Here is a 12,165-nt window from a genome sequence, read left to right as displayed (position 1 = left end):
TCTAAATTCCTCTAAGTAGTTTGAATTTGATTAGGATATCTTCTAAGTAATTAGAATCTAATTAGAATTCCTAAAATACTTACCAACCATAACACATTGGATGTAATCTGGTCATTGTCCATTATCTGAAAGCAATATCAGAACAGTGCCTCATTAAATACTACAAGGATGAGTTGCAGAAGGAAGAGTAGCTGCATCTTTAAGCTTTAGACCGTAGAAAACTCATGAGCTTGGTATCGTATCCTCCGTCTCCGGTTCCATGGCTGCAACTGATGCTAAGGAATATGAACTACGCCTCTTAAAGGGCACAATTTGGTAGCACGTCCCTAGCCAACCATCTACAGCCACATCAGTGCTAACATAAAGTTTCGAAGTCGATGTGACAGACCATATCAGTACGACACCACCCCGCAAGGCGTAGAACGACGTCGCTTGGGTGTGACAGCAGTGCTGCTTGAGTACAACATCATCCTGCAAAGAGTGAAACGATGCCACCCCACAAAGAGTGGAACGGTGTCGCTTGGGTGCGATGGCAGCACCGTTCTTGTATAATGCCATCCCGTAAAAAGTGGAACGGCATTGCTCGAGTACAACTCCGCCCCGTGAAGATAGGGATAGCGTCGCTAGGGTGCAACACCGTGTAGGACAACTGATGTCAGCACGAAAGGTATGGATTCGTCACTTAAGAGGTCGACGACCATTAAAAGACTGGGGGCAGCCAACCCCCGTGGGGAGGCATAAAAACCCATCGTTTAGTCAACACGAAGGAAGGATTTTTTTCTACTCAAGCATTATGCTCTCACTCATTCAACCGAAAGCTGACTTAAACTTCTGAGGAGTCGAGTCGGGAAATCTCCCTCCCAACCTCGACCTGTGTGTAGGAGCTCAGCAATAAAAAAGATGGTCTTCCTCAGGAGACAACGTGGGAGACCCTACGCGCCAAGGGCTTCGAGACAAAGGGCTGCACCGAACACAGAATGGCCGACGCTAGCTTCTGAGACCCGAGCTCTAGACCGAGCAACCTTGCGTATTTGGGATCCACCCTAGCCGTACTGACTCCCCGGAAATTTGTGCACATTGAAGCTGGTAATTGATGCATTAACAAGTAAGAGAGTGTTGGGATTGATCAAGGGAACTCAGAATTTTATGACTGGGTTAATGTGTACTGGTTTTTGGATTCATAAGGACCCAAAATAATCACTAATTTCACTCCTTTATAAAGAAGTTTCAGTATATTTCTATCATCTGAATCATCCATTAGAAATTTCTTATTTTTCACTTTCTCACACTTAAAGGAGATTTCTCATACATTCACTCCGCGAGGTGGTGACGGTCGCCGGCCAGGAGGACAGCTCACTGCAGGCCTCGGTGGACATCTCCATGGTGGTCGGACGGAGGACTTTGCACGGGTGTTTCTGGGTGGCTTGGAGGGCCACCGAGACGGCAGCAATAACGTGGGAGGGTGATCGCATGCGGTGGAGTCAAAAAGCAGTTTAGCTTCATTCGCTCACTTTTTTCTACTGACTTCGTATGAAGTGGATCATCAAATATGAATCCACCCACAATCATATTTGTGAGACGATATCCAAATCTGTAATTTCATTATCATCAATTTTCTCATATTAAATAGAATAAAATAAAATAATGATAAAAAAACAAAGAGAAGCAAATATAGGATTTTGTCTCAGAAAAATGTCCTAAACGAAAAAAAGAGTTTATCATCGCACGACAAGAATACCTCAATCCTCATAAATGAACTCGTATGTACTAATGTATGGGGGATGAAGCATGTGGATAAGACGGGTCGGATCGACTCTTAATTGATGGGAGTCAGGCCGATCCTCTTCGACTGGGCTCGGCCGTCCTGACCCGATCCAATAGCAGTGGCGTGTTGCGGATAAGATAAGGCAGCTGAACGCAGTCACGCACAGCCGAAAGCTCAAGTATTAACAAGAATGCCCCAAACCCCGCGTCCACTTCTCCTTCTCCTTCCACGTCTCGTCTCTCTCTTACCATGAAGACTCTTCTACTCTCTCCTCTCCCTAGCCCCCCTTTCGCTCCGCCCAAAACCACACATGTTCCCCTCTCCCCCTCTCCTCACGCCCTCTCATCCTCCGCCGTGACCCCCTCCTCCCCCTCCACTGCCGTCGTCATCGGCGCCGGCCTCTCCGGCCTCGCTGCCGCCACCCACCTCGCCTCCGCCTCCGTCCCGTTCGTGCTCCTCGAGGCCTCCGACGCTGTCGGCGGCCGCGTCCGCACTGACTCCCTCAACGGCTTCCTCCTCGACCGCGGCTTCCAAATCTTCCTCACTGCCTATCCCGAGGCCCGCCGGCTGCTCCATTACCCCTCGCTCCGCCTCCGCCAATTCTACCCCGGCGCCCTTGTCTTCCACGACGGCCGCCTCCACCGCGTCGCCGACCCTTTCCGCCTCCCCCTCTCAGGCCTCGCTTCCCTCCTCAACCCTATCGGTTCCATCCCTGACAAGCTCCTCGTCGGCCTTGCCCGCCTCGCTGCTGCCTCTCGCACCGACGCCGACCTCCTCTCCGCCCCGGAGACCACCATCGCCCAACGCCTCGGTGCTGCCGGCTTCTCCCCCTCCATCGTCGAGCGCTTCCTCCGCCCTTTCCTAGCCGGCATCTTCTTCGATCCGGACCTCGCCACCTCCTCCCGCCTCTTCGACTTCATCTTCAAGTGCCTCGCCCTCGGCGACAACACCCTCCCCTCCGCCGGCATTGGCGCCATTCCAGAGCAGCTTGCAGCCCGGCTTCCCCCAGGGTCGCTCCGCCTCCGATCCCGGGTAGCCGCCGTCGATCCGGGCGGCGAGTCCGTGACGCTCGAGTGCGGCGAAGTGGTCTCCGCCGACCTGGGAGTGATCGTAGCCGTCGAACAGCCGGAGGCAGAGAGGCTTGTGGCCCAATTCCTGCCGCCCAGGAAGGACAAAACCGGTGCGATTCGGAGCACGGTTTGCCTCTATTTCTCGGCCGACCGGGCGCCGGTCACGGAGCCGATCCTGATCCTGAACGGCTCCGGCGAGGGGATCGTGAACAACATGTTCTTCGCGAGCAACGTGGTGCCGTCGTACGCGCCGGAAGGGAAGACGCTGGTGTCAGTGTCGCTGGTGGGGGCGTTCCCGGAGCGGTCAGACGACGAACTGGCGGCGGAGGTGGTGCGCGAGCTGGCTGGGTGGTTCAGGCCGCAGGATGTGGGCGCGTGGAGGCACCTGCGGACGTACCGGATTGGGTTCGCGCAGCCTGACCAAACGCCGCCGACGAACCTGACAGCACGGGAGCCGAGGGTCGGGGCGGGGCTGTATCTCTGCGGCGACCACTGGAGCTCCGCCACCTTCGACGGGGCGCTGGTGTCCGGGCGGAAGGCTGCGGAGGCGCTCCTCAGAGACCGCGGCATGGTGCAGGCGTGACCGCCGGGCCTCCATTCATCCGTTCTATTTGATTCGTTTCCGTATAAATTGATCGTTCAAATGTATGTATGAATACGTGTGTACGTACATGAGCTCTTTCTTTTGCAGCCGAGAATGCAATGTTGGCAAGTGCTCGATGGAAGAATTTTTTGTAGCACAATTTACCGACATCACAATTAGAACCAGCAGCGGATTTCTCGAGTTATATAAATTTACATTTATTTAATCTACAGTATTTTTTATTGTAGTTAATCCCATCAGCTAATAACTATTAGAATATCAGGGGTATTTCAGATATTCTATATTTTTACATTTATTAGATATTGATTTAACATTAAAATCATTTGAATATATATATACACACACACACACACACTTAAAATCATTTGAATACACACACACACACACACACACACGGTCGACATTTCGAACCGTCGAACCAAACTTCTCCGCTGTTCCATTAAATTTGAATGCTGCTTTTCGAGCCTCAAGCAGCCATAGATGGGCTCGATGAAGTAGTCGAAGGCGGCCAATGGCTTCTGACGGCAGTGGCGCCACTCGAGCTCTTTTGCCGGGACGTGGGGGGGGGTTGGTGTTTCCGGTGGCGCTGCCCCTGGAAGTGGGTAAGTTCATCATTTCCGGTCTTTTATTTCTGTATCTGTTATTGGCAATTTGTCAGATTCAGGTTTAGGGTTAGGGTTAGGAGTAGCGTTTGAGTGAGAATTACTTTTCAGGAAAATTTAGTGCTAGAGCAGGTGAAGGGAGGTGTGAATGAGAAGTTAGGATTTGGAAATGGTGTTTACAGGTATTACTGGCTGCTCTGTTAACATATCAAAAAGAAATAAAGAACATAACCATATAAGGTGGATTAAATGTTCTCAGAAAAGACCAACAAATGCACCAGCTGAACCAAATGAGTAATTATAGACATGTAGTGCCGTGAGACAGATTACAAGCTTAAGATAGTCTTTTAAAATCTTAATAAAAACATGTTTGAGCATCTTTAGATTCAATAGTACTACCCTCAACAAAGCTTAATAGCAGAGAACTTTTCATGTAGTTGACCCCAAAAATATGCAAATTATAGCTGGTTTTTGGTTAGATATCACAATATCGATGATGGTGGTGGATGTCAGGATCACAAGCGTGGTTGATTCTACTTGAAGCTTTTCAATTATTTGCCACCTGCTTCGTTGATGTGAAAGTTGCAACAAAAATTTCTTAGTTCCTCGAAAATTAGAAGTCATTAGTGTATTGGGAGAAGCAAACATTCTCTAGAATATTCCTTAAACGTGAGGAGTTCACAAAAGTCAAGAACATAGCAAAAGAAGAACTCGGCCGATATGAGATTGATATATGGTACTTCTCTCCCTTTTCTCCAGAGTACAGAGACTCTTGAAACCCATATTTCTGTGAATTTCGCCACAATTTCATGAAGCACAAAGAACATATAGAGGATACGATAAGCTGTATCCGAATTTCAAGTACTTGCTAGCTTTAAGAAAGTGGCATGGACACTTTTTAATTGAAATTGAATTTTGTGACCATTCATTAATATTGTTTTCCCTGTAAATTGTCTGTTAATATGGAGTATCTATAGACTTATTATGCTGCAATTTTTTTTTTCTCAATTCCTTCAAAGAACTTGGGTTGCCTAGCTGATTTGAAAAGTGCACACCTACTGGATTATGTTAAGCTATTTGTACATGATATGATTTATTTTCTTCTAGACATGGCACGTTATGAATTATACCTATGATATTAGTCTCACTGGCAAACCATAACATGATATGAATCGTCGCTATGACATTATTTTGAAGCTGCAGTTGTATCTGATTTAGTATCTGCCACTTAACTTTGTAGTCCTGAACAATTTCTGGAGGCCAGAATAATCAAACATTTTGCATGTTGAACCCTGTAATTTGTTAGTTATGCCTCTTCTTAATGCTGCTTTTTTTTTTTTCTGTGTTATTGTTCAAAGGATGTTGGCTTCTCACAAATGCTACCTCTTGCTTGGCGGAGAAAATGTGACCTTGAGCATCCTCCAGGTTGCAAGATCCACAGAAGTGGAACCCTTTCTACGTTGGAGGTGAGCTTGTTTTCGTCGAATGTGCATTTCTTTTCCTTCATCAACCCTGCAGCAGTAACTGTGTATGTTTTCCCTTGCTGATGAATAATATTGGATTCATGTCAAGGTTTTTGAATTTGTTCATCTTTGAAGCTTCTTATCTTTTTAGATTTATGCAGTAATAGGACCTTTTTCTTACTCAATCCAGTCTGGTTGTTTCTGGGAGTCCTGCAAACACATTTTTTCATCACTTTTCTTGTTAAATTATTTTGGTTTTGTTGTCCCATTGCCTTCTTCCTGGTGCTGCATGTGTTTACTCTCTTGTATTAAAGTTGGATATCTACGTAGGTCATTCAGTTTGCTTTGATCTATTTCTTTTCAAGGCACATAATAAAAATTGGATATCCAGAGCAGCCACTTTCTGATATTGGACTGTTAAGCTATACAGAGGATTCTTTGCCTTGACAGCATCTCTATCAAGGTGAGCTTCCCTGTGCATCCTGTTCTTCTCCAGCGTCAGATGTTTTCGTACTTCCATCTGTTCATCAATGATTTATTTGCCTTGACAGCCGCTCCTCTCTTTCTCCGTTCATCACCGCTTGTGTTTTCTGTGTTGAAGGTTCTCTCTGCAAGTTGAGTCCACCTTGGTGTACATGTTCGACCTCGTGGTGCCTGGGTGATTTAGCACGTTGGGACAAGAATACGAGCAGTGCTCGAGTAGTCACGGAACAGCGCGTGCATCAGGTGATTGGCCCACCATGCCCACCAATATATCTCTCATTGGCTGATAGCCAGAGAGCTCCGCAGTTGAAGCGGCTCACTGCTGGGCTCGCCAGAAATATGTACGCTTCGGAGGTCCCACCCAATTCGCCAATGGGAAAGGGAGACGCAAGGACCCGTCCTCGCATCCAGGTGGGGCCCCATAAGGTTAATGTTACCTGATTCATCGTTCGTCTAGATTATAGTTCATATAATCTGCGCAGGGCATTATATCGTGGATTTCAGCAACCATTTGAATGAACTTTACACGATTTGCCATCGAGCCTACGTAGATAAGATGGCAATTGATGTGTTAGCACGGCTTGATTCATGGTCGATGTCGGGAGTCTTCGATCGTCTAAGCTAGTTACCGAGGTCGGGAAGCTGATTGGTGGCTCTTGTTCGAGACGTTGGTTGATGGCTCTCCGTCGGGATACTGGTCGATGCATTGGGGGGAAGCAATCTCTCTTGATCGAGATGATTTTGCTTTGGGGGTGATCGTTCTCCTGCATAGAAGGCCCCGTCGGGTGGTTATCGACTGTGGCCCCTCGACGAGTAAGTCAGTGTGGGGTTTTGCTTTCCGCTCCTTTTTGCCTCCTGGGCCGGATGCCGGCCAGGGGCTTTTATACTACTGTACAAGAGTCGATCATATGCGGGTTTGGCGTGGTGCTCGATCCTCGAGGGGTGAGATGGTACCTTTGTGTGGTCGCCATCCCGAGACGTGCGGAATGGCGCCATGTGGCGCCGTCTCGGGCTTACCGGGACGGGACATATCGAGCGGCGTCTTGGTACGGTTGCTGGCTCGACGCGTGGGGGTGCTTCTCTTGCTGACTTGGCTATAGCGTGGCGTGACATCGATTGTGACGTGGCATGGGCCCGAAATATACCTTGTCACTTCTCCCCCCTCATCAAAGCGTGTCGTGGGGTCCTTGAGGGGGCGAGAGGCGCGCCTGGGTTGGAATGCCACAATTGCGTTGATTGCTCGCAGGGGAAGCTAGATTGGCTTGTTGTGAGGCGGTTCGAGGGAGGCGCCCTGTGCTTTGGGAATGATTTTGTGTTGTCGGTCGAGTGGCTGGGCCCATGTAGGATGATGCTGGTGAGTCGCTGGTCAGGAGACCGGGCTGTGTGAGCTGGGAGGAGATGGCCTGTTGGCCGAGTAACTGATCTCGAATTTAGGATTGTGGTTGGCGAGTCGCAAGTCAGGAATCGATCTGGAGCGACTCAAGCAAGGATTGTACCTGTGGGTTGAGTGACTGATCTCAGATTTAAGATTGTGGCGGGCGAGTCGCAAGTCGGGAACCGATCTGGAGCGACTCGGGCAAGGATTGGACCTGTGGGCCGAGTGATTGATCTCGAGCTCAGGTTTGGTGCCGACGAGTCGCAAGTCGGGAATTGATCTGGAGCGACTTGGACAAGGATTGGACCTGTGGCCCGAGTGACTGATCTCGGGCTCAGGTTTGGTGTCGGCGAGTCGCAAGTCGGGAACCGATCTGGAGTGACCCGGGCAAGGATTGGACCTGTGGGCCGAGTGACTGATGAGTCAGCACGGATTAGTGAACAGATGTACCGTGGCTGATGAGTCATCATGGCTTGGTTCACGAGTCGATGTCGGGAGTGTTCGGTCGTCTGAGCTGGTTGCGGAGGTCGGGAAGTTGGTTGGTGGCTCTTGTTCGAGACGTTGGTTGATGGCTCTCCACCGGGATGCTGGTCGGTGCGTCGGGGGGAGGCGATCTCTCTTGATCGAGATGATCTTGCTTTGGGGATGATCGCTCTCCTACACAGAAGGCCTCGTTGGGTGGTTACCGACTATGGCCCCTCGATGAGTAAGTCAGTGTGGGGTTCTGCTTTCCTCTTTGCCTCCTGGGGTTCCTTGAGATAGTGCCCGAGGTGACCTCTTCGGACCAGGTCCTCGATTTGATTCTGGAGGTCACCACAGTCTTTCGTGTTATGGTCGTAGTCTCGGTGGAACCTACAATATTTGGACCGGTCTTTGTGAGTAGCTTTCATGGGGTTGGGCTGTCGTAAGAGGCCCTTCTCCCTGATTTGGAGAAAGATCTCGGTACGAGATGCGTTCAGAGGGAGAGGCGAGGGCCTCGGGAGTAGCTGCTCTTGTAGGTCGGGCCTCCGGCGGGGTTGCACCGGGGCTGTTGAGGTCGTTCCTCGGGATTGTTCCGTCCTTGGCCTCTTTCCGTCCACGCGCTTTCCCGCCACCAGAGCTTCGGCGACGATGTACTGGTTGGCATGCTGGAGCATCTCGAGGATGGTTGATGGTGGCTTCTCGATCAACGACCAGAAGAACCTTGAAGGCTTCAAACCCATCAGAAACGCTTGCATGATTAAAGAAGGATGAGCGTCCGGGAATCCCTAGATTTCAGTAGCGAAACGTGCCACAAATTGAGAGAGCGACTCGTCTTCGCGCTAGGATAATGCGAGCAAGGTGGCCATGGAAGGCTTGGTTGTACACTGGCGAGGAAATTCTGCTCGAACTCCCTGGCGAGCTGGTCGAAAGACGAGACCAAGGACAGGCGTAGCCGGTTGAACCACGCTCGTGTCGATCCCCTGAAGGTGGTCGGGAATACCCGACACATCAATGCATCAGAGGTGCCATAAAGGGCCATCTGAGCCCGAAACACGACGACGTGCTCTGCAGGATCGGAGCCGTCGTCGTACGTCTCCAATGCCGGCAGCCTGAAGTTGAGGGGTATAGGCTTGTCCTGTATTTCCTGAGTAAAAGGGGATCCGCCAGAGCTGGCTTCGCTTGACTCACCCCGCGACTTTTGGAACTCGCATTGGAACTCGTCCAGGCATTGGTTGACCCGGGACAATTGGATCCTGAATGAGTCATCCGCCGAGTCGGATGATATGGTGTCAGGCTCGGAGTGGGGCGGAGTGATTCGCCAGGGTGTGGGTATGCTCTGCTCGGGCGGACCTCTCGAGTCCATCGTCTGCTCTCGGGCTTCTCCCGTCCCGATTTGCTCCCTGCTAGGCCTTTGCCGTGTCGGGTCGGACGGGGGAATCGCTAGTCGCACGATCTGGGGAATGAGTGGGACGATCGTCTGCATCATCCCCGCCATTGCATGTACTTGCTTGGTCAGGCTGAGGAATGCCTTGGGCGACATAGCCGAGGGTCCCGTGGTAAGTCCGGGGGGCGATAGCCCTGGGTCGTTAAATAGGTGCCAATAGTGATCTGGCGTCGAGGGCAGGATCCCCCCGTCTCTAAGGACGGGGAGGGATTGATCTTTGGGCCCAACAAAGGGGTGGCCGGCCGATGGTTCTCCCTCGGGGAGAGCTCTTGCGAGATGCTCCTGCGACATGGCCCTCCTTCTAGCGCCAAAAATGTTGGTGAACAGATGCACCATGGCTGATAAGTCAGCATGGCTTGGTTCACGGGTCGATGTCGGGAGTCTTCGGTCGTCTGAGCTGGTTGCCGAGGTCGGGAAGTTGGTTGGTGGCTCTTGTTCGAGACGTTGGTTGATGGCTCTTCGCCGAGATGCTGGTCGGTGCATCAGGGGGAGGCAATCTCTCTTGATCGAGATGATCTTGCTTTGGGGATGACCGCTCTCCTGCATAGAAGGCCCCGTCAGGTGGTTACCGACTGTGGCCCCTCGACTAGTAAGTCAGTGTGGGGTTCTACTTTCTGCTCCTTTTTGCCTCTTGGGCCGGATGTTGGCCAAGGGCTTTTATACTACTATACGAGAGTCGGTCGTACGTGGGTTTGGCATGGCGGCCGATCCTCGAGGGATGAGATGGTACTTTATGCGGTCGCTATCCCGGGACGTGCAGAATGGTGCCATGCGGCGTCATCCCGGGCTTACCGAGACGGGACATACCAAGTGACGTCTTGGTACGGTTGCTGGCTTCGCGCGTGGGAGTGCTTGTCTTGCTAACTTGGCTGTAGTGTGGCGTGGCATCGATTGTGACGTGGCCTGAGCCCGAGATATACCTTATCAGTAATGATATTATGAAGCATTTTCTCAGGACAAATGGTTAGTTTGTTTTCTCTTTTGGCTTAGCTTTCCAAATAGCTAGAGATTGGGTTAAGCAAAGATATAAAGTTTCCATGGACTACTTGTGTAGAAACCTTTGGTAAACCCTGGCACAACATTTCAAGGTGGAAGGGCCCCTTACAATGTGCCCCTGGTGTTTGTTGAAATGACCTAGACACATATTATCTTTTCGGTTCACAGTCCTGCTTTACGGATTCCTTATGCCCTTTCAAACAAGCCAAGTCGAGCCATTCCATGCATGAAACCAGGAAGAAGAAAAGGCTCATGTCAATTAATCAAACCCTTACAAAATGTGCAAGATGGAATCAGCATGCAGGAGCCTGATGGACCATGAAAGAACAAAGATGGAGAGGATCGAGGGACATGGTGGGGGGACAACGAGGTATGTAACGTTAGAGGACAGATTAATTTGGCCGGTGAAAAGCATCTTTTCTTTTTCTAGGTTGCTTTTTCATGATTGACAAGGAAAAAAATCATAGTTTACAGAAATCAATCAGAATATAATGATAAGAACAGTACTGATGGTAGGATGATTGAAATCTCCCCATCTTCTGATTTGAAAATTCCATTATGTCCTGATAAAAAATTAGTATCATCATCGATATACACAATAATTAATGGTTTCTTGGCTTGTTTGGATGTGAATAAATTTTAAAAATATATCTAATATTATTAAATGGATTTTTTTTATTTGTAATATAATATAACAACAGTTATATTATTGATTTTTGTTATTGGTTTTTTTTTATAGAATGAGATGAGCTAGATGGGACTGCACAAGTTTAGGATGAGGATAAATGACATCATTCCTGTCCCAAGGTAATGTGATTGTGAAAATTTATTTCTCCTCATGTTTTTATGTCAAAATTGGCCAAACCAAATTGCCGTGATGTTTTTTTTAAACCAACTCCTTTTTAAAGTTCAAGTATCATGGTCTCTTGGAGTAGAGGAAAAACCACTTCCTTTTCTATACTTTTATGTCTTCTCTCTCTCTTTCTCCACTTTTTTTTTCATCTAATTCTCTCTTCTTAACAACAAGGACACTCCTTTTCCTCTAACACCATAGTGCCACAATCACTCCTTGATCCTTCTTCACCACAACAGCACCACTGGCACAGTATTGTTTTAACATTAAAAATTATCCAACTATAAGCAAGTTGAGAGCAATCACCATGGAGATTTCACACTTTCACATATTGTAGCAACTGAAAATTTTTCGTCCCTATTCAATTAAAAATTTTCTTTCTGACTCCAGATGTTTTTCTGTTTTCCCAAAGAAAGTGAATCATCACTTTCATATGTAACCATTACATAATCATGTCTTCATTTAGAATGAGACTCAGACTCTTGAATTCTTAATTCTTAATTGTGCATGTAATATCTTACACAAATGTTTTAGCTTTTTACTTGTGATATGCTCTTATCGCCTCTTTCAACAGAAAAGAAAAAAAAGGAGAAATGAGGTCTTGTAACTCAAAATTTTAGTGTGTAACTGGTTCATGATATGCACACCTTGGGATCTGTTGAATATACAACCATGCATACACATTAATACTAGGTGGTTCCTATTTCATAGCTTTGCCTGCCTTTGCTTGTGCTTAATTGTTACTGTTATCCATGTATTCATTTGACGAATATAAATATCCTAGAACACTGCTTGATAGATACTGTAGATCTCATAGTATTCAGCATAAGTACGCACAGTTTTTGGTAGTTTTGTGTAAGTAGTTGAATTTTATGCAGTATGTTGCATGGTTTCAGAAGTTACTTGAAGGATTAAGACAAGTTCTGCCAAAAGATCTACCAACCACCCTTGTTCATCCCACCTACATGTTTGACACAGTAAATGGGACCATCATGTGTACATGAGAAAGAGCATTAGAGAGCAAGGAAGGAAAACACAAGAATAGATA

General features: G+C 48.3%; 1 protein-coding gene across 1 annotated transcript; it reads left to right on the top strand.

Annotated features, from left to right (window-relative positions):
• The first annotated feature begins 1,955 nt into the window (after window positions 1–1,955).
• LOC135632788 (15-cis-phytoene desaturase, chloroplastic/chromoplastic-like) lies at window positions 1,956–3,563 on the top strand. The gene has a single exon (XM_065141559.1). It carries the CDS (start codon window positions 2,015–2,017, stop codon window positions 3,416–3,418), a length of 1,404 nt encoding a protein of 467 aa, XP_064997631.1. The 5' UTR covers window positions 1,956–2,014; the 3' UTR covers window positions 3,419–3,563.
• The last annotated feature ends 8,602 nt before the right edge of the window (window positions 3,564–12,165 follow it).

This window comes from Musa acuminata, chromosome BXJ3-3 (assembly GCF_036884655.1).
Source record: "Musa acuminata AAA Group cultivar baxijiao chromosome BXJ3-3, Cavendish_Baxijiao_AAA, whole genome shotgun sequence".
In the NCBI taxonomy this organism is placed as follows: domain Eukaryota; kingdom Viridiplantae; phylum Streptophyta; class Magnoliopsida; order Zingiberales; family Musaceae; genus Musa; species Musa acuminata.
The sequence above is the reverse complement of the archived record's forward strand: the minus strand, read 5'-3'. Positions and strand labels throughout refer to the sequence as shown.

Bases quoted from the DNA above. Each gene is read 5' to 3' on its own strand.
- LOC135632788 (XM_065141559.1), top strand. From the start codon at position 2,015: ATGAAGACTCTTCTACTCTCTCCTCTCCCTAGCCCCCCTTTCGCTCCG.